This window comes from Drosophila miranda, chromosome 3 (assembly GCF_003369915.1).
Source record: "Drosophila miranda strain MSH22 chromosome 3, D.miranda_PacBio2.1, whole genome shotgun sequence".
Taxonomy (NCBI): Eukaryota; Metazoa; Arthropoda; class Insecta; order Diptera; family Drosophilidae; genus Drosophila; species Drosophila miranda.
In genome coordinates, this window is record NC_046676.1 from 974935 (window position 1) to 998660 (window position 23726).

At 42.5% G+C, this 23726-nt stretch overlaps 1 protein-coding gene across 1 annotated transcript; it reads left to right on the forward strand.

The window, feature by feature from the left end:
• The first annotated feature begins 445 nt into the window (after positions 1-445).
• Positions 446-6233, forward strand: LOC117188268. The gene is made up of 2 exons (XM_033391822.1): positions 446-3852; positions 3925-6233. The coding sequence occupies exons 1-2, from the start codon at positions 500-502 to the stop codon at positions 5756-5758; spliced, it is 5187 nt and encodes a 1728-aa protein (XP_033247713.1). The 5' UTR covers positions 446-499; the 3' UTR covers positions 5759-6233.
• Positions 6234-23726: the final 17493 nt, after the last annotated feature.

Genomic DNA, 23726 nt, shown 5'->3' on the forward strand with positions numbered 1-23726 from the left:
TTACACGCTCATGATTGTAGTACACCGCCTAAGTAACTATTTTTACGCGCATAGCTGTGTTGTTGTTTACTCGGGTCCAGAACATAGCTGTAATGTTCTCACACGCATGGCCAGACCCGCAGCTGCACACGCACACAGCGATGCGTTCCGTTGTTTTGCATTGAAACCGTCGCGTCGAGTCTTATCGCGTGATCTTTCAATTCCCTTTTGCTCGACTTCTTTTCGCGGAGTTGATGCAGTAGAAACTTCGAGACGAAGCCGCCCGCACGCATAGTTTGTACCGCCGCAGAATCGAACCCCCCGCTATTCTTGTAATATAACTGTACTATAACCATCAATATTAAATAATCAATAAATAATAAATAAGCTCAAGATATAAACGATTATACAGTCCACTAATTCATAACCATAGCAAATTTTGGTCCTTCGAGCCGGATATCCGCGTTTGAGTTTATTTATACATATACATATTGAGTGATACCGTTACCCGCTGTTTGCCATGAAGGCCCTAGTGCATCGTCTAATTCAGCAACGTGGGGCCTGCAAATCCCAATTAACTCGCGTGGCTGCGGAGGCTCAAGAGTTTGTACAGTCATGTACTTCTGTGCAAACATTAGAGCACAAGTTGGACCGACTTGTTGCAACTTTCAACCGCTTTATGGAGCTGTCTGAAGAGCTGGTCCAATATAATGATGAAGAGGAATACGTGGATCCGGATTTGGACATCCCCGAATATGAGAAAAGGTTCTTTAGTGCGCATAGTATCTTCACTGAAGCCATACGTGACCGGAGCAGTCACGAGACTGAGCACGACAACTCAAATCTACTGCTATCGACCACTGTGGAACGCTTATTTGAGGGACAAACTCAACTTCTGGAGAGGATTCGGGACTCATCGGGAACCACAGAGCTGCAGTTCGAGAAAATACGCATTCCGACGTTTTCGGGCAGATACGAGGATTGGTGTCAGTTTAGTGACTTGTTCTTAGGCTCAGTCGACAAGAAGAGTAGTCTGTCCAAGTGCCAAAAGTTTCATTATTTGAAATCCTATCTGGATGGTGAAGCGTTGTCTCTGATAAAACATATTCCCGTATCGGATGCCAATTACCAGGACGCATGGGAGAGGCTCGAAAATCGCTACAACAAGAAGTCACTGATTGCTCGTTCGTTCATTCAAAACTTTCTTTCGTTGCCAACCGCAAAGGGTTCAAACATCGCCGAGTTGCGTAAGATAGTCGACACCGCTGACGAAAGTATACGTGGTCTACATGCGCTGAGCTGCGACAGCCGCGATGTGTGGCTAATCCATATCTTGCTCTCAAAGTTAGACCCGGAATGCAAGGAAGCGTGGGCCACCTCCAGTGAATCGTGCAAGGAAAATGTGACCATAAATGACCTGTTCGGCTTTGTCTTCGCCCGTTGCGATGCACTTGAGTCTTGTCAAGATCCAAAGCTAATCCAGGATACACACACGGTGCTGAATAAACGTCGTGCAATTTCTCATCATGTGGACGTGCCAAATACGTCTGCTCGTGATTGTGTATATTGTCACGAGCAACACAGCCTTTATGCGTGCACTCAATTCAAGGCTCTGGATGTTGTGGACCGCCGCAAGTTCGCAAGGGATGGTCATTTGTGCTTCAATTGTCTAAGCCGATCTCATCAAGTCAAGGAGTGTAATTCCACAAACACGTGCCGTCTGTGTAAGCTGAGGCACCACACTCTTGTTCATCCAGAGGACATACGCTCTGTCACGGCTTCCGCTGATGTCAATAACTCCGCTGACTCACCCGTCCGCTCGTCCAGTTTCCCTGATGACGCTGATCCTGCCGTGGTCAGCCATCATACATTGGAGAGGAAATTCGTGGCCAAGAGTCAGGCCATATTGCCAACGATTTTGGCCACTATAGTCGACTCCTGGGGCAACGAGACCACCTGCAGGATACTGTTGGATACTGGTTCGACTATAACGATGGTCGCCGAATCATTTATTCAACGAATTGGTTTGCCGCGCACCCACGCTCGTATACCAGTGGTTGGTCTAGGCGCAAATCCTGCTGGGGTTACTAGAGGTCGCGCCACATTCACGCTGCTCTCCCGCACAAGCTCGGCCTCAGTGGTGGTAACAGGTCTGATTATGAACACTTTAACATCCTCGATTCCAGCCCAGAGGATCGAGTCTAACACACCGATGTGGAAAAGGATTCGTGATCTACCCTTAGCGGACCCTACATTTGGTAAACCAGGCGAAATCGACGTGATCTTAGGAGCTGATCAGCTTTGGAACCTGTACACTGGACAACGCAAAGAGTTTGGTTCTGAATATCCTATTGCACTTCATACTAATTTTGGTTGGGTCATTACAGGCAGCTACCATCTCAGTAGTGATGCTCACAACCACGCACTAGCACATCACGCGCACGAGGATCTGGACACTTTGGTTCGATCGTTCATGGACATGGAACGAGTTCAACCAAGTGACGCTACCATTGATGCTAGTGATCCCGCTGAGCAACACTTCGTTCATACGCACGCCCGCAGAAACGATGGCGTGTACATCGTCCAATACCCGTTCAAGGAATCTGCCCCTCCGATGGGGTCCACACTGCCACAAGCACTACGACGCTTTTCTTCTCTCGAGCGGAAATTTCGAAAATTTCCTGCGCTCAAACAACAGTATGTCGAGTTTATGGAGGATTATATACAACGAGGACACATGGAGGTGATTCCTTCTAGTACCGTAGAAAACGGTCCCGCCAATCACAATTACTTAGCACACCACGCAGTATTTAAACCAGATAGCACCACCACGAAATGCCGAGTTGTATTCGATGGCTCTGGGGAGGACTGCAATGGATCTTCACTTAATTCACGACTACACATCGGACCACCTATTCAAAGGGATTTACTTGGAGTATGTCTACGTTTCCGTCAGCATCGCTATGTGTTTTGTACGGACATTGAGAAAATGTTTAGAGGCATCCTGGTTTCAGAAGATCACACGCATTACCAACGGATTGTCTGGCGAAAGGAGGAGACTGCTACACTCGATCATTATCGATTGCTGACCGTGACGTATGGTTTAGCGTCTTCGCCGTTCTTGGCTGTTCGAGTCCTCAAGCAGATCGCGCAAGATCATGCCGATTTGTATCCGAAGGCTGCTGCTGTGCTTGTACGAGACGCGTACGTGGATGATATCCCTACTGGTTGCGATAGTATCGACGATCTCATTGCACTCAAAGATGAATTAATTTTGCTATTGAGCCAAGCTCAATTTAAACTTCGAAAATGGAGTTCAAACTGTTGGTCACTACTCAAATCGCTGCCACAGGACATTTGTGAGTATCCACTTGAAGCCCTAGAGGGAAAGAGCCCAACTCAATATGTCAAGGTTCTTGGAATACGCTGGGACCCGGCTGTGGACGAGCTTTCCTTCAAGTTGACCATTCCCGACGCCACAGGGGTTCTGACAAAACGGATTTTGCTGTCCGAGCTTGCCAAGATCTACGATCCACTGGGGTTGCTTGCCCCCACAACTGTATTTCTAAAGGTTCTCTTTCAAGATAGTTGGCTGAGCTCGGTCGACTGGAACGAACCACTACCCGCGCAGCTATGCGCACGGTGGCAACAGTTTGTAGCTGAAGTTCATTTACTGGAAAGCTGTCGCATACCCCGCTATCTATCCTCGCCACTTCAAGCAACGGAGCTGCATGGATTCGCCGATGCGTCATCTCATGCATACGCCGCTGTCATCTACAGTCGCGTGAGAGTCAATAATGACTACGCTGTAACACTGATCGCCGCAAAAACCCGGGTGGCACCCATCAAACCTATCTCCATCCCACGGCTCGAGTTGAATGCCGCCCATCTTCTGTCGAAATTGATGTCTCTGGTTAAGCAAACTCTAACTATTCCTATTTCAAGTACTTCGTGTTGGTCAGACTCCGAAATTGTACTACATTGGCTCTCATCACCCCCACGGACTTGGAACACTTATGTTTGTAATCGCACGGCTGAGATTCTAGAAGCTTGCCCACGTAGCTGCTGGCAACACATTCGCACTGAGGACAATCCCGCGGACTGTGCATCACGCGGACTTTTACCAAAGGATCTGGTAGAACATCAACTGTGGTGGAATGGACCACCGTGGCTTTCCCAATCACATCGCACTTGGCCACCTGTTAAGGCCAAGTTCGCACTGTCGACTGAGGACGCTGAGCGGATGGAAGTAAAGGTCAAGCCCCAAGTTAGTCTACACATTTCCAATGAAGGAAATGATCTTAACTGTATGATCAACAAAGCTTCCTCCTGGTCACATCTCTTGCGGACACTTAGCTATTGCTTTCGGTTCGTACATCGTCTTCGTTGCAAGGACCGCCTGTCATCATTTTTATCGTCATGGGAGCTTCAATATGCCCGCTCTAGGGTAATCAAACATGTCCAGATGGAGTTCTTCCAAGTGGAGTACAGACAGCTGAGCACTGGACAAGCCCTTTCTCAAAAGTCCAAGTTGATTCACTACACTCCATTTGTTGACGACCAAGGAATTCTGCGCGTAGGAGGACGCATTGGAAACTCGATGACAACCTATGACGCAAAACATCCCATACTTCTTCCAAAGGAATCACCAGTCGCTGTTTTAATAGCTAGACACCAGCACGTCACATCGTTACACGCTGGAGTCGAATTTATGTTTCACACGTTGAGACAGAAGTATTGGATCCTGGGAGCCCGTAACATAGTCCGCAAAATTGTATTCAACTGCAAGATATGCTTCCTCCAGCGCAAAGGAACGAGTACACAACTCATGGCTGATCTTCCCGCCTTTCGCGTTCAGCCCACCCGCTGCTTTCTACATTCTGGATTGGATTACGCTGGACCAGTTACCATCAAGACATCAGCAGGTCGGACACCGAAGTTTGGCAAAGCTTGGTTTGCCATCTTTGTTTTTCTGTCCACCAAAGCAATTCATATCGAGCTCGTCAGTGATTTGACGACTCCTGCATTTATCGCCGCTTTCAAACGTTTTTGGTCTCGACGTGGCCCTATATCCGACTTGTACTCGGACAATGGCACAACATTCCATGGAGCCAGAAAGGAACTAACGGAGATGCAACGGATAGCTGTATCTCAAAGTCAAGACGAGGAAATTGCTAATTTTCTGACGAGTCAGGACATCAACTGGCACTTCATTCCGCCATCTGCCCCGCACTTTGGAGGTCTTTGGGAAACAGGCGTACGATCTATCAAACTCCACCTTCGCCGAGTAATTGGTAGCAGTGCGTTAACCTTCGAGGAATATTCAACAATTTTAACTCAGATTGAAGGGTTACTCAACTCTCGCCCACTGTGCGCGCCCAGCGATCACAGCTTGGATCCCCTTACCCCCGCTCATTTTCTTACAGGTCAACCTCACATGTCGGTGCCGGAGCCGTCCTTGTTAGACGTCAACATTAACAGACTGCAGCGTTGGAGACAACTGCAAGCCAAGGTTCAAGGATTCTGGAAACGTTGGAATCTGGAATACCTTACTTCCTTGCAACCTCGCACGAAATGGCAGCAGGAGTCCAACGACATAACCGTGGACACTCTTGTGGTACTGAAGGAGCCAAATCAACCGCCTAGCAAGTGGCTGCTTGGGCGAATCACCGAAGTTCATCCTGGCCAAGACGAGAGGGTTCGAGTGGTCACCGTCAAAACCGCCCGAGGAGTGTACAAGAGGCCTATTACCAAACTTGCTGTGCTTCCCTTGTTCTGAACAGTCGTTCAGGGGGGCCGGTATGGTGAGAAATGAGCCTCGTAGTTTTTACATGTATATTGCGATTGACCTATTTACACGCTCATGATTGTAGTACACCGCCTAAGTAACTATTTTTACGCGCATAGCTGTGTTGTTGTTTACTCGGGTCCAGAACATAGCTGTAATGTTCTCACACGCATGGCCAGACCCGCAGCTGCACACGCACACAGCGATGCGTTCCGTTGTTTTGCATTGAAACCGTCGCGTCGAGTCTTATCGCGTGATCTTTCAATTCCCTTTTGCTCGACTTCTTTTCGCGGAGTTGATGCAGTAGAAACTTCGAGACGAAGCCGCCCGCACGCATAGTTTGTACCGCCGCAGAATCGAACCCCCCGCTATTCTTGTAATATAACTGTACTATAACCATCAATATTAAATAATCAATAAATAATAAATAAGCTCAAGATATAAACGATTATACAGTCCACTAATTCATAACCAGTAATTGTTATTGTATAAGCAGAGTGCGCCGCCTATGTTTTTGAAACGTTGACTTTCTGCAGAGCTGCTGCGCTCTCCCGCTAAAAGGGCTCTCTGCTGCCGCCACTTCGGCAATTATCTTGAGCTGCCGCCGCCTCTTCGGCAATCACTTTGATCTGCCGCCGTCGTTTATTTAGTTCTATGCCAACCCCTCTTCGCATTGGTTGCATATTGACCTCTCATTAAATTATCTGGCCATAGCAAGCAATCGGCTTCCGCTAAGCCACCAACATTAAATACCTATTATAAAGTTAAACCAAGTTCTCTTTTTATTTTGAAACAAATAAGTGCCACAATAGCTTGGCGTCTCAACATTGGTGACCCCCAACGTGATATAAAAAAACGCTTAATCGCGTTCCGTTTAAAACACTTAGTAATTGTACAATATTTTGTTGTTGGGTAGTTTAACTACTAAAAAATACATTTGGTGCACGTTAAAAAGCAATTTAACGTGCAAATTTCAGTGAGAGTGCGGCTGGAATATTTATATACATACTCCGGTACTTTAAGCGTCGAATCTCTCATTCTCTGTGCAGCTGCAGCCGCGGTTCTTGACTTTTCGTGTCTTCCATTCTCGCTCTCGCGTCTTTGCATCGTCGCTTAAGCGGTATTTCATTTTCCGTTGCTGTGTCGAATTGCACAACGGCTAACATGGACAACGATCCGAATACAGGCGCGGGCGGAAATATTGTGATGGCTGATTCCAGACTGAGTCCTTATAAGCGTAAAAGTCAGTCATTATATGATCGATTGCACAGGCTTGGCGAATCCTTCGCGGGGAATAAAATCGATAAGTTGACCGCCGCGGAAGTCGAGGTGCGCCTTGATATGTTGGCAGAAATTCGAGAGGAATTCAATAAGGCCCATAATGAATTGGAGGCTCTCGATCAAAACGAGATTGGGAGTACCTCCGCGAAAACTTCGATACTCTTTTCATATCGTTGAAAGCTGAGTTGCTGGCTGCTGTCTGCCAAACCATTCCGGACATAGTACAATCATCATGGCTCACAGGCAGCGACTTCCTGAGCTGAAGGTGCCTAAGTTTTCTGGTGGATACGTCGAGTTTTCGGATTTTATGGCAATGTTTAAATCGGTGATTGAAGCGGATGCGGATCTCAGTGACATCGAGAAATTCCAGCACCTTCGCTCTTGCCTTGCTGATGCGGCTTTGGATTCGGTTCGATCATTGGAGCTCTCCAGTGCCAAATATCGTGCGGCTCTGGATATACTTAATAAACGCTTTAATAACAAAAGACTTGTTTTCCTGGCACACATAAAGAAGATTCTTGGGCTAGAGAGGGTAGACTCGCCTTCTGCTAAAAGGCTTCGGGAGTTTTCGGATGCAGTCAATTTACACAGACATTGCGAACTGCTGAGGAGATCTCAGGAATCATGGTTATCAACATGCTGCTGCAGAAGTTGGATTCGAAGACGCAAACCAAGTGGGAGGAGCACACATCGTCAGATGCTATACCTACAGCTGAAGAATTCTACGAATTCTTGCAGCAACGCTGCCAGAAAATGGAGCGGCTGGAATACGCTACAGCGACACACGATAGTAGCGATCAAGTGGGAAAAAACGAATTCTATACGCATGTTAAAAAAAAATTTGTAGCTTCCAACTCTTCCGCCGACCCGTCTGTATGCGTCTTTTGCCACTCAGCGGGCCATGGAATATACTCGTGCAAGATATTCGGAAATCTTTCACCGTTGCTGCGCCACAAAGAAGTGAAGCTTTCCCTATGCTTCAATTGCATAAAAACGGGGCACCGGACCCGCGCATGCAATAGTGGAAAATGTCGAGGATGCGGCGGTAGGCATCATAGTTTGCTGCACTTCGATACTATGCTGCCCAAAACACAAAGCTGCACAGGTATTACTCCTCCCAATCTGGCTATTCAACCAGAAGCTCTTTCCGTTGCTCAAAATTCTGTTGGCAGCTCGCCTCTAAATTCGTCTACCTCTCTTGCTGCCCAAGGTCTTCACTCTGATGTTGTTCTTCTGGCTACAGCCGTGGTTCTCGTTAAGAACCGGTCTGGCGTTTAAGTTCCTTGTCGTGCCATCACCACTGGCATCACTGGAAGATGCCTCCAAGATGCCTCCAAGATGACGCCACAGGAGCTGCTGGCCCATGCTAAAAACACCTCGATTCTCGGGGACTTTAAAACCACCTGAACACTCCCGCGATGGTTCATACCCCCCCTATCCGGATAACTAAGAGCCATATTGGCCTATGCGTGGCCCCGCTGAGATCCGTCCGGGTTAACCTAACCTAATGGTACTGATAATAGATTCCAAACAATTTTTGGCATTTTACTTATATTACTAATATAAAAGGAAACGGGGCAGGATAGATACAGGACCAACTGAATTGGATCGGTCGAGTAGGCTATCTGAACGTGTCCGCTGCTTTCGTAATACCGAGTTTGCGAAGCTAATAACCTCATTAGGGATTTTGATTGGTCCGCTTTGTACTTGTGCACTGATGTCATAAAAGGCACAAGCATTTTTTACCATACTCTTGGCACATTTTTTGATTCTTGTGTCCCGCTTTCTTTTCCGATTAGATCTGGAAAACCCCCTTGGTTTACCAAAGAGTTATCCATTCTAAAAAACTCAAAATCAAGACTTTATAAAAAATTTCAAGAAGTTGGTTCTCCTACTTCTCACTCTCGCTATGTAAAAGCTCGGTCAAACTTTTCAGTTCTTAATGCTCAATGCTATAAGAACTACCTACCTCGATGCAGGATACGTTTTTCTCAGGACCCTAAACAGTTTTACTGCTTCGTAAACAGTAAGCGTAGAACGTCCACACACCCATCCTCGCTATCATTTTGCAATACGTCGGCCAATAATGATCAGGCAATTGGCGATCTTTTTACCCAATTCTTCCAAACCACCTATTCTGAGGAAAGCTACTCTGGACATCCGTACCCATACGGTTTACCGAGGCCGAACGGCATTTTCAGTCCCTTGTTAAATGAATGTTCTTTACTTCATGATCTTCGACTAGTTAAGCCGGTGTTTTTACCGGGTCCAGACGGAGTTCCAGGTTGGGTACTCAGGTACTGCGCCGAGGCTCTCTGTGGACCCTTGCTTAAACGATTCACCCTGTCCATTGATTCTTCTTGCTTCCCCCCGATCTGGAAGGAATCGTTTATAATTCCTCTCCATAAAAAAGGTAGCAAGTCTGACGCAAAAAATTACAGAGGTATAGCAAAGTTATCCGCTATTCCCAAAATGTTTGAGAAGGTTTTAACTCCGCACTTGCAACATCTCTGCAAGTCACTTATATCTCCAACTCATCATGGATTTATAAGGCGGCGATCAACCACCACGAACTTGTTAGAGTTTACCTCTTTCATTATTAAGGGCTTTCAAGGTAACTTACAGACGGATGTTATTTACCCCGACTTTAGTAAAGCATTCGACTCTGCAAACCATTCCCTTTTAGCGCATAAACTTGACCTTTTAGGGTTTCCACCCAACCTCCTGAGATGGATTTCTAGCTATCTTTGTTCCAGGTCTCAAAGAGTCCTCTTCAAAAACTCCCTCTCTTCCCCAGTAAAGGTTTCTTCGGGAGCAGCCATCTAGGCCCCTTACTCTTCACACTCTTTATTAATGACTTGCCTTCGGTATTAACAAACTCTCGAGTACTTATGTATGCGGATGATGTTAGACTGTGTGTCCAGTATAAGGAAATTTCTTTTCATTCTCGCTTGCAATCCGATCTCAATAACTTTCAGTCATAGTGTTGTGCAAACTTGTTACACCTTGATGCAAAGTTATGACATTTCATCGTTCTAGCTCCTTGTTGGCTCCATATATAACCTATGTGGTGGTTCTCTTGAGAGAATTACCCTGGTGGATGATCATGGTGTTATATTAGACGCCAAGCTAAAGTTTTCTGAACACATTTCTACCATTGTTAATAAGGCCATGGGCGTGGTTGGTTTTATAAAGAGGTGCTCAAAAGAACTTGACGAACCCTATATAACAAAGACTCTCTATATCTCGCTAGTTCGTCCAATCTTAGACTACGGCTCCTGTGTATGGTGCCCTCAGTGCAAAGCACACCAGGACTGTATAGAATTAGTACAGATAAACTTGTTACTCTTTGCTCTGCGGGGCCTTAACTAGGTGTGAGACTCCCATCTTACTCTAGTGGACTGCTATTAGTAAACCTCCCATCCTTAGTTAACCGTAGAAAAATGCTTGGTGTGATTTTTGTGCAAAACTTGATCAGGGGTGAGACAGCCCTGATCTGTTGGACCGCATAAACTTCACAATTCCCATTAGACTCACTAGAAATTTTATACCGTTGCTCCTTTCACTTTGTAGATCAAATTATTCCTTGCATGAACCGCTTAGGGTCTTATGCTCGGATTATAATTGCCTCTACCATATTATATCCACCACTAATTGTATTCCTCTTATTAAGTTACTTATCCTCACACACCTTTCTAATAATTAGTAATTGTAATGGTATTTGTATTTTTATTTTAAATGCATGCTTAGTTTCTTAGTAAGTTTAGTGCTAATTTTCCTCGAATATTAGTCTAACAACTATCTTCTTTCCTGCATGATCGCGTTCGGTTCGGCTACGCGCCGCGCGCGACCTCCCTCGGTCGGTTGGGCAGGAGGAGGCTGCGTTTTGCCTGGTATCCACGCGTAACAGCATTCTGCTGGTGTCACACGTGGCACTTGACGGTGCAGCAATTGCATCGTTCCTTGCAAGATGCAGACATTGGAAGTCAACGTTCAAGAGAAAATATATATATACCTTATTATTTCCTTTGACTTAAGCATGGCCCTAACAGAATATTTTAACATTCTTTGTTTTAAACTTAATATTTTAGTCTCATTGATTAACTAAATTTTAATTATCTATTTTTTGATATTGATATTTTTGTTTGGTTTTCAAAAATTTGTCTTTTTATAATTATATTTGTTAGGGCCAGCCGCCGAAGAATGAATAAGGAAGTAAATTTAAGCATTGTAATTGTTATTGTATAAGCAGAGTGTGCCGCCTATTTTTTGGAAACGTTGACTTTCTGCAGAGCTGCTGCGCTCTCCCGCTAAAAGGGCTCTCTGCTGCCGCCACTTCGGCAATTATCTTGAGCTGCCGCCGCCTCTTCGGCAATCACTTTGATCTGCCGCCGTCGTTTATTTAGTTCTATGCCAACCCCTCTTCGCATTGGTTGCATATTGACCTCTCATTAAATTATCTGGCCATAGCAAGCAATCACTTCCGCTAAGCCACCAACATTAAATACCTATTATAAAGTTAAACCAAGTTCTCTTTCTATTTTGAAACAAATAAGTGCCAAAATAGCTTGGCGTCTCAAACATTGGTGACCCCCAACTGTAGCGTGCAGGTGTGGGATAGCTGTCGTTTACCCATACTAGTATGAAGAGATTTCGTGTTCACCTCTAGCTATGCTCTGACTAAGCTCGCCGGATTGTCGGGGTTCGTTCTACTCTCTCCTATCACATACTGACACACACTCGCATAATGTTTTAGGTGCACATTTAAAAGTAAAAAAAAAAAAGAAGAACCAAACATAAAACTAACAACAGAATCCAGGTTTAACCGGAGCAAGGAATTGGTTATGGGACTAACAAGTTGGTTGTGGAAAGTGTGGACATACTTATCAATTACTCTACTCAAATGATGAGAAACTCCGGTGTTAGTGAGAATCTCTATCTTCTCTACCCTCCCAACCTATACTATACAGGTAACCTGACCGTATAGACCCTTGAATAACGTTAAACAGTTATCATCCCACCACCTTGATCATGCCTTTCTGAGGACGGACTCCTGAATTTAGAACATATTATGGTTGTACTTCAAAATCAATATCATTATATATATATTTCAATAAATCCCTAATCATCTAATTAAATTCTTGGAGGGGGGTTTTCTTAACTTATAATTAAATTCATTTTTTTGCTGTGTCTCGATAGCTTAATATATATGTAAAGAATTGAGAAGAAATATTAGGAAAAAATAAAGATTTAACGAGGGGGAACGTTGTGAGTTGCTGCGGACACCGCAACTCTACGGTTATACCCGATACTAGGTCAGTATGGCTCTCCTCCGGCAGACGCCGCTAATATTAAACGACACGACAAAGAGTGCGTGCGAGAGAGACAGAAAATCAGTCTGAGCGTGACGTCGGGCGCTGCGTAGCCAGTGCAAATTGATTTGTTCCTTTTGGCTATAAAAATGATCTGATCTGATCCAGATTCATATTCAAAGATATGGTCATTATCTATGATTCTGCGTTTTTAGTTTTCTCGAATCTGCAATATTGTGGATGCAACAGATTTTCGTTCTTTGTGTGGGCGGAAGGGGGTGTGGCGAAATTTTGAGATACACGTTTTATAGTAAGATTTAACTGGAGTGCGGATACCAAATTTAGTTACTCTAGCCTTAATAGTCTCTGAGATTTTTGAATATCCCCAGATTTTCGTCCTTTGCGGGGGCGGAAGGGGGTGTGGCGAAATTTTGAAACAAACTCGTCTCGGTCCGATATATTAGGAGTGTGGATACCAAATTTGGTTGCTCTAGCTTTTGTAGTCTCTGAGATCTAGGCGCTAATGTTTTACTCTAAGCAAAGCCGCCTATGCTACGTGTGTGTTAGAGAGAGACAGGGCGAGAAAAAATGAAATTGTTTTCTTGATGCTGGCTATAATAATAATACGATCCAATTCAGATTCCGCAGTCTTAAAGATATGGTCATTCTCTACAACTCTACGTTTTTGGTTTTCTCATATCTTTAAAATTGTGGATGCCACAGATTTTCGTCCTTTGTGGGGGCGGAAGTGGGCGGGGCGAAGTTTTGAAATATTTTTGTAGCAGTGACATATCACAGAAGTCTGGATCCAAAACATCGTTGCTCTAGCTCTTATAGTCGTTGAGCACTAGGCGCTGAAGGGGACGGACAGACGGACAGACGGACGGACGGACAGACAGACAGGGCTCAATCGACTCGGCTATTGATGCTGATCAAGAATATATACACTTTATGGGGTCGGAAACGATTCCTTCTGGACGTTACACACATCCACTTTTACCACAAATCTAATATACCCCAATACTCATTTTGAGTATCGGGCATAAAAATGACCATCATATATGGGTAACAGATTCTAAAGGGGTGAGAGGTACCAATACATTATGGTTACGGACATATAAAGGTGATATCAATAGAAAAATATATGTAACACGCAGGTTACTTCCCAGCTCAGTGCATATATGTACTTGTTCTTATTTACAAACTCACAGCGCTTTTGGTAGGCTAGTACCGTTTATTCCATCCGTGATCGTTGAGCTCAATGATGACGTTGGTGTATACTTCTAAGGAAAAGAAAAGATATTTAATACGAGTATATATGCACGTGAGCGTACTAGAGTGTACTGCTTTGTAATCTCAAGAAAAATTAATGTTGCTCTCATACCCATTAGTTTCCAAAAACCATTATGTTGGCTGGGTTACATAACTAACTATAAAACTGTATACATCGTGTGACGAAAGAGAATGGTTTTAGCCTGGCACATGAAATCTATAGGAAAAAGAGGCGTGTGTTACATCAACGAGTAACTACGATCCTCTATTGACGTGGTCGAGAGACATGTCAGCCAGGCTGAGTAGGACTGCGCCTCCGGAAGAATCGTCAGTTGACGATGGCGTACATTAGCTCCTTAGCTTGACTTCAGGTTGCCGATCCGATTCGACGTCGGTCTGCGGACTACACTTTCATTGGAGGCTCGATAACGGGTGGCATCAATGACGCCAAAAATAAAGTTCCGGAGGCGCCTCTTGGTTTTCGCCGTGCATCCACACGGTTGTTGAGGCTTTCGACAGACAACGCCAAGCTGCAGGTCTCGCTGTTCGGTGTTTTCCCGCGGGTTCACTACTTGTCTTTTCGATCCGCCCCACAACTCTCGTAGACCACACCGTATATGCACTCCTATGCAACGGATGATCGCACGAGCAGTACCGTGGCTACGGGCCGCCGTCCTATAACACAAATTCTTATATATATATATTACCACGAACACTTTCCAAACTAATCACGGACATACCAGCTAGGTTTTTCTTTACACTGCTTTCCTGGGTAAATCTCCTGATTCTCGGTCTTAATTGAAACTCAACTCAAGAGGTATGGCGTAGATGCCAGAACTGTTCGTTGGCTAAATATATATATATAATTAAATATGCGACACGTCAGTTTACGTTTTAAAAAAGGTTTTATTCTTTCACTTAAACTTAGCGTACATTGGTTAGTTATTTCCCCGACGACGTTTGTCTTGAACAGAACTGACTTGGCTTCTTAGATGCAGACTATTTATATTATGATGCTCGGCTTGGGATTCGGATTTGGATTCGGAGGCGTTGGCTTCGACTTCGGCTTCGGAGATGGAGTACGTGACTCGATCGATATGTGGGAAAGGCGGCTTTTGATGAAAGGCTTCCGCTGCGTATGATCGGTGTTGCATTACTTGGGGGTGGCTGAGAATAGGGCCTCTGATTGGTCAGCTAGGATGGTGTGATTCTTGAGAATCGATTCGTAATTGATCTCTGAAGAGTGGCGTGATTCTGGTGCGGCTGGATTCTAGTGCGGCTGGATTCTAGGGCGGCATCTATTGTTTTATGTTCAACTTCCAGTTTAGGGTGTTTGTTTACATTGCCTGCAATCGGCTACGCGTGGTCCATTTCGAGCGTGAGATTGTTTATGAGGGTTCGAAGCTGAGGGTGTCGTATTGTTTATAGTATTGTGGGTGCAGGGTAATAGACATAGACAAGGGTATGCGGAGCATGGACTATAGATATGTCACTCCCCCATTGTTAGATTTAAGCCTGTCCTCAGGCGATTATCCTTGGATATAGTTCAGGTGCGCCTAAAACTGTGCCTGCTGGGGATTCCTCGTCTTCGTCTAAGGGTGTTTCTATGTGCGGGTCGGTTTTAGGCTTATTGCTTTTACTTAGATTAAACAATTTGTAGCTTAATCCTATTATGATTATGACAAATAGTAGTATTAAGCTTACATGTAATACATTATTTAATCGCGTATTTTCTATTACGATTTCTTTGGTTTGCAAATAAGACAATGGTTTAATTTTTGTTACGTTATTGTTGATGTAGATGCTTTGTGCAAATTCTGGTATGGAGTTGGATATTAAGAATTCGTTTAACTGTACACTGCAATTATGTATTTTTATTAATGCGTTACCTTCTACTTTTATTTCTTGGTTTAGGCAATCTTGGTTTAATATGGTTTTTGGTAATTTTCAAGTTAACAATATATTGGGTTCTATGAAACTTATTTGAAAGTTTTGGTGTGCTTTGGTGTATGGACATTTTGTTTCTACTTGTTTGACTATTCCTGAAATACATTCGTCATTTATTTTTCGTTTTGATTCTTTTTCATATACCTCGTTTTCTAGAACGTAATAATTGTTTTGCGTTAGGTCAGTGAGGATGTTATTATCTTCATCTGGATATGGGACAATTTTAAGTATAGGAATATTTCTGATCTCTCGTGGGATGTTGGAAATTATTAGTATTTCGTTAGTGTCTGTTTTCAACCAGGTAGATGTTTTGATATTTAATAATTTCTCTGAATCGATGTGTTTCAGGTAATCCTGCCTCAATAATTTTGGATTAAAGATCCCTAATCTTGTTAGCTGCATGCCTAATTCAATATCCTCTATGTACTCTGTAAAATGTTGAAGGTTAAATATTAATATCTCTAGTTGCTTATTTCTATCATTATCCTTGTTTAATTTATTGACAACTTCTATGCCAGAATTTACTGCTTGAATTACTAAGTTTAATTCGTTAGCTTGAACACTGTGGCTAGCCAGATTGTTTATTTTCCCTTCTAATTCGACTTTATCATCTTGATCTAATGTTCCAAATAGATATTTATATACTGTGCCTACTGCATTTATAAGGCCTCTTTTGTTTCTTTTGGCTATTTTGATGCCGTTAAATTCACGTTGCAATTTCTCGACTAAATATTGAACTTGGATTTCGTTATTAAATTGGGTTGCCTGTTCTAGTAAACTCTGATATGTTTCATCTGTTCTTGTTATATTAATTGTTAGATAATGGTATTCATAATTAATGGGTATGTTAATGGTATTTGTTTTGAATATGAGATATCCATTCCTTGAGTTGATGGGATCTATCTCTATATTCTGTCCGGAAGACTGTAGGACGGTGAACATTAGTAAGATTATAATCTTAATCATGTTGTAGCTCCGGATTCCCAGTACTCTCTTCGGGTACTCTGCAATTATCGTATTTACTTTTATTAGATTTTTTCTTTCTTTTGAATTTTGTTTTATAGTGGGTGATTTTCCTCCCTCTATTTTTCTCTTCAAAGTGCTTTTCGTCTACCTGCCTAATTTCCCCTGTTCTTTTGAACGGGTTGGTTGTTTTTGTTTTAACTAGGGGTGCATTCTTGTAGCGTGTGTCTACTTCAAAGTCGATTCTATCGTTATTCAAATGATTGATCTTCCTAACTTTATTCAGTTGAGTGTTATAATCTGGTAGTCCGGCGTACAGGAAGATATCAGCTGGGGATCTTTTTGTAGTATTATGAACCGTTTTATGGTTATAAGTGTATAGAATTAACTCGAATTTTGTGAGCTTGTTTTCTATGTTATCCTCACTTGAAATGATTCTTAATTTTTCATTGATCGTTTTATGTAGTCGTTCTACATCAGAAACTCCGTTTTTACTGGTGGTGATTTCGATTTTCACATTTTCCGCATTCAACCATGCTTGCTTTTTGTCGGCTTTAATTCCCTGTGGCTTGCCCATTTCGTTAAAGACTTTTATGATGGCTCTCTTGGTTTCTAACCAGTCACGACTCTTAACTTCTACAAGGGTAGCGAATTTAGAATATACATCAATGCATGATAGGAATTGTTGATTGCCTACCAAATAGAAATCCATGACATACTTTTCTCTGATATTTTGTATTTCAGGGGTGATTTCGAAGGTTAGATTGGTGTTACGATGTTCAGTTTTAGCAACGTTGCACGTAGGACATTCATTGATAATATTTTGGATTAACTTTTGATAATCGGGGTAGTAGAATTTTCCTTTAAACCAATTAGTGGTCTTTTCGATACCTGGGTGAAGTAGCTCTTTATGATTCTTCAATATTTGTTCTTTGAATTCGGAGTAGTTCGGAATATTTATGAGTTTGGTACTGGATTTAATCAGTTTAGTGAAGTGATTTGGACTGATTATCTCCAGGAATGCCCTTTGGAACAGTGGGAAGTCTACTTCGTTATGGAAATATAGTGCACTCTTTTTGGTACACACATATTCCTTTATTATATCTTTTGCTAATGATTCTGTCATTTCGGTATATGTGATTTTTATCAGTATCTTGTGGAAATAGTGGGATGTTTCTACCTTATCCTCATTACCTTTAATCAGTTCTATTTGCCTATTGCCTCCTTTCCGGGTAAATATTTTATTTTGAAGTCAAATTCATTTAATTTGATCTTCCATCGTTGTAGCTTCATATTTGGTTCCTTGAGGTTATTCAACCAAATCAAGGGTTTGTGATCACTTAATATCTCAAACGTTCTACCAAACAGGTATGATCTGAAATACTTAGTTGCCCAAACTATAGCTAATTCGTCATTTAAATGTTCCTAAAGAATATATACACTTTATGGGGTCGGAAACGATTCCTTCTGGACGTTACACACATCCACTTTTACCACAAATCTAATATACCCCAATACTCATTTTGAGTATCGGGCATAAAAATGACCATCATATATGGGTAACAGATTCTAAAGGGGTGAGAGGTACCAATATATTATGGTTACGGACATATAAAGGTGATATCAATAGAAAAATATATGTAACACGCAGGTTACTTCCCAGCTCAGTGCATATATGTACTTGTTCTTATTTACAAACTCACAGCGCTTTTGGTAGGCTAGTACCGTTTATTCCATCCGTGATCGTTGAGCTCAATGATGACGTTGGTGTATACTTCTAAGGAAAAGAAAAGATATTTAATACGAGTATATATGCACGTGAGCGTACTAGAGTGTACTGCTTTGTAATCTCAAGAAAAATTAATGTTGCTCTCATACCCATTAGTTTCCAAAAACCATTATGTTGGCTGGGTTACATAACTAACTATAAAACTGTATACATCGTGTGACGAAAGAGAATGGTTTTAGCCTGGCACATGAAATCTATAGGAAAAAGAGGCGTGTGTTACATCAACGAGTAACTACGATCCTCTATTGACGTGGTCGAGAGACATGTCAGCCAGGCTGAGTAGGACTGCGCCTCCGGAAGAATCGTCAGTTGACGATGGCGTACATTAGCTCCTTAGCTTGACTTCAGGTTGCCGATCCGATTCGACGTCGGTCTGCGGGCTACACTTTCATTGGAGGCTCGATAACGGGTGGCATCAATGACGCCAAAAATAAAGTTCCGGAGGCGCCTCTTGGTTTTCGCCGTGCATCCACACGGTTGTTGAGGCTTTCGACAGACAACGCCAAGCTGCAGGTCTCGCTGTTCGGTGTTTTCCCGCGGGTTCACTACTTGTCTTTTCGATCCGCCCCACAACTCTCGTAGACCACACCGTATATGCACTCCTATGCAACGGATGATCGCACGAGCAGTACCGTGGCTACGGGCCGCCGTCCTATAACACAAATTCTTATATATATGTAGTAGTTTAAGTTGCTTGATGGCAACGAGTAACATTTATTTAATAAGTATGTTGGACTTAAAATTATAACAGCTCCAAGTTTTACAAGTATGTTTGTGACTAATTATATGCGTGTACGTCTGATGCGTGGCTGAACTGACAACTGACTATCTCTCTCTCTTGCTATCGGCTCTCTCAGAGCCGATTACTGCTCTATCCCGACGACACGACGAAAACACGACCGCTTCGTGTCTCTCTCTTTCCTTCGTTTCCTACATTCGGCTGTCCTGACGGACCATTCGCCTCGGATGGGTCTAGCCAAGGTTTCATATATTCTGAAACTGTAGAGGTCTTATAGGGACCCTCAGTATCCCCAATCTTCTCGACTTCGTACCTTCCATGATTCTTTACCCTAACCACCTTATACGGCCCTAGATACTTTCCTTTTAGCTTTAATCCAGTACCATACTGAGTACGCTTGATAGCTACTAGCTCATTAACCTCATACTGTCTATCTAGTTTCCTTTTTAAGTCAAAACTCTTCTTGTTTTCCTGCTGTAACCGTGCAATGTTTTCAACTACTTCCTTTCTAATTTTTTCGCGGTCCTTGTTCAACTCTTCGATAAGTGATTCTTCCAATATTTCTTTTATTTTTGGATCCATTCCTATACGCATGTCTAGCCCAGTCAATATCTTGAAAGGTGTTACCTTGGTACTTCGCGGCTCAACACTGTTGATCATTTGCTGTACTTTTCCTAGATGCTTATACCAACTACCGGAATTACCCTGACACAATTTCGACAACATAGGCACCACTATCTTGTGCATCCTTTCGACTTGACCATTCCCACGTGGAACGCCTGTGGCAATCATTAAATGCTGTATTTTCTCTCTCTCACAATATTCACGAAACAAATTGGACATAAACGCTGCACCCCTATCCGTCACTATTCTGTTCGGATTACCAAAACTAGTCCCCTGAATTTCCAAACACTTAACGACCTCTTCAACACCTGTACTACGTGTAGAATATAACCAAACAAACTTAGAAAATCCATCAACGACAACCAGTATATAATTGTACTGTTTTTTAGTCATTTCCATTGGTCCAACGTGATCAATGTGATACGTTTGTAACGGCCTATCACCCTTGTCTATTGGTGGCAAATAACCCTCACGTTTTCCTGTCTTTTCATTGACAATGATACACTCGACACAACTATTTATTACGCGCCATACTTTGTCTTTTAACTTCGGAATATAATACGACTTTTCAATGATATCTTGTGTCTTTTTAACTGAAAAATGTCCTTGCTTATGTGCTATTGATATAATCTCATTTTCCAACTGAGCTGGTACTACGATGAGCTCCTTATCCGGATCCTTAAACAAAATCTGATTCTGAATATAATAATCCTCATATTCCTTGTCCTCCACAATACTTTTAACAGCCTTAACCCAATCGTCGGTTAGCTGAGCTTCTTTCAAACGATGAGCTATACTTTCGGTCACCATAAAACAAGATACACGACTCAACGCGTCAACGTGCCTCATCTTCGTTCCTGAGCGATGTTCTATAACATAATTAAAATCTTGTAGGTACATGGCCCAACGTGCTACTCTCAAAGGAACGTCTTTCTTTTTGATCGTCATTGTAAATGCATTACAATCTGTGACAATTTTGAACTTTATACCCAAAACGTATACACGCCATTTCGCTAAAGCTTCGATAATTGCCAGAACCTCAAGGTCATAAGCAGGATATTTCTCTTCACATGGCTTAGTCCTACGGCTCATATATTGAACTGGATGGAATTGGCTGTCTTCCAAACTCTTTTGCAGTAACACGGCTCCATACCCCCATTTTGATGCATCAGTATGGATTTCTGTCTCCAACTTCGGGTTGTACATTTCTAAAACAGGTCTACTAATCAATGCTACCTTTAGTTGTTCAAACGCAACCTGATGTATCTCCTTAAATTCAAATTTAACATCCTTCCGCAGCAGATCTGTCAATGGTTTTGCAATAACAGCATAACCCTCAATAAACTTTCGGAAATAAGAAGTCAATCCTATGAAACGCTGCACTGTTTTTTTATCAACTGGCACTGGGAACTTTTCGACTGCCCTCGTCTTCTCATCACTTGGTCTTATCGTGTTCTTTTCTATTATATACCCCAGAAAATTAACCTTTTGTCGTAACAGCTGACACTTTCTCCAATTTATACGTAGCCCATTCATTTCCGCTATCTTCAGTACTTTTCTCAACTTTAACAAACCCTCTTCTATATCTTGACTACAAATAATAACGTCATCCATATAGACTGCTGCTTCATTATTCTTTACCAAATCTCTCAACACAGCCATTATAAATCTGGTAAATAATAACGTCATCCATATAGACTGCTGCTTCATTATTCTTTACCAAATCTCTCAACACAGCCATTATAAATCTGGTAAACACCGCTGGAGAATTTGAAATTCCAAATGGTACATATAAAAATTCGAACTGACCATTCTGAGTCACAAAAGACGTATATTTTTGAGACTCGACCTCTACAGGCACATGGAAAAAACCATTCGTTAAATCCAACGTGGTGAAATACTTTGCACCCTGCAGTTTCTCCAACACTGTATCCATATGTGACATTGGAAAGTTATCGCGAACTATTTTCTCATTCAGCTTTCGGTAATCACAGCATAGTCTCTTGCTACCGTTCTTTTTCGGTACCAACACTACTGGTGATGCATACTCCGATGTACTTGGCTTTATAATCTTCTGAGCCAGCCACTCTTCCACTTGCTTGTCCACGATTTCCTGTTCACACAACGGTAATCGTCTCGGATGCTGGAAAACTGGTATCTCATCCACTAACACAATTTTCATTTTTATCGGCGCATCTACATTTCTCTGAGGTTGGTACTTTCCTACCATACCCCTAACCTCTCTAGCATGTACTTCACTGAGATGACCAACATCAATTGAAAACTCCTTCTCAACTTCGTCAATACTTGACATGCAAATGCCTTTATATTCATTAAACAATTCCACGCATGAGGACGATGCTACCTGATCAAGTTTCTTATCTTTATCCTCGCCACAAACTCTACGAACAAATCTTGTTCCTGTCTTAGAAACTTGCATGTCCACATGATCCAGAATAGTCCTTCCTAAAATGGCTTCAAAACCAATATCCTCGTCTGGAATGACATGAAATTCTACTTCCATTTCAATCTCATCGATTTTCACTGGTATCGAAAAGCTACCAAAAGTTACAACTTGACTATCTCCAATACCTGTTAAACATTTCTCCTGGCCGATCAGTTCAAGATTTCCAAATTTCAAAAATACCCTCCTGCGAATTAAACACAAATCTGCTCCAGTATCAATCAAACCTTGGAATACCAAATTCGCGTACTTAATATCCTTTAATTCCAAACCTGATGGAGTGAAAATACCTGACGGCTTATTGACGACTTCCTTATCTCGAATAATGTTCGTATTCGATCTCTTTTCTTGTCTGGTTTCGACCTTGACATTACAGCTTGCAGCACGGTGTCCTGGTTGGCCACATTTGAAACAACAAAAATCATTTTTGGGACAATCTTTCCTCAAATGCGATTTGTCTCCACACTTAAAACATTTCCTAAAATTCTCTGCCATCGACCCTTTCACCGAACTCTCACTTTTATTACTCAGCGGCCAATTCTTACTCATCGGCTTGGATCCGCCTCTAGCTTTCTGGTAAACATCGATCTGAAATTTAAGCTCCTTTAAGTTTCTAGCTTGGTACAGCATTGCCTTACTTGCCCTAGCGTCTGGTATACCATCCACAAAATATTCGATTAAACTCTCATCATCTAGTTTAATTGGCTTGGCTATCTCCATTAACGCATACAAAAACTCATGCAACGACTCTCCTTTTTTCTGCTGGCGCTTTTGCAACATTCTATGTACTTCTACGGACGACAGTTTAACACTAAACTCATCCAACAGAGCTGCCTTCAACGAATTCCAGTTACGAATATCACGCAAACTACGAACGAAAGATTTTGCTGCACCAACTAACAACTGCTTGGCATAAATGAATAATTGTAATTGACTCCATTGAACAGTAGCTGCGCATTCTTCTAATTCCTCTATCCATTGATTGATGTCGGGGTTATTAGAACCAGAAAATTGTGACACACTACCTTCCACGTCTTTTAGCGTAAACCAAGATTTATACTCTGCCTGTCGCGTACCTGGTTGAACTGCTACGGTATCATCCTCTGCTGTTACTACGGACTCATCCTCTGACTCTTCTTCATCCTCAACTGGAAAGCCGTGATGTATTAATAGTCTATCTTGCAAATCGTCCCGTCGTCTGCAACGCAAGCTCTCTTAACTTCTCTCGCAAATGTGCGACTCTCAGTGTCATTATCTCTTCAACTTGCATCGTGACGATTTAAATACAAAATAATTGATATTAGCTTATATCTAAGAAAATGTAATTAAATCAACTTAAACAACCTTATTACTGCTGGCCTGTTAACAATTTTCCAGTTAACATCGACTCCGAAAACGCCTTTAAAGTCGTCACTGTTAACGATCGCTTCTCTGTTAACGCTCACCTTACTATGGGTTTACCCTTGTTAACTCTCGCTTCTGCGCAGAAATTTCCAGACTCCAAATTTGACGCACACACACCACCACATCCAGATCTCGCTTGCCTGTCGATGTCGCTGTTGCCGTCC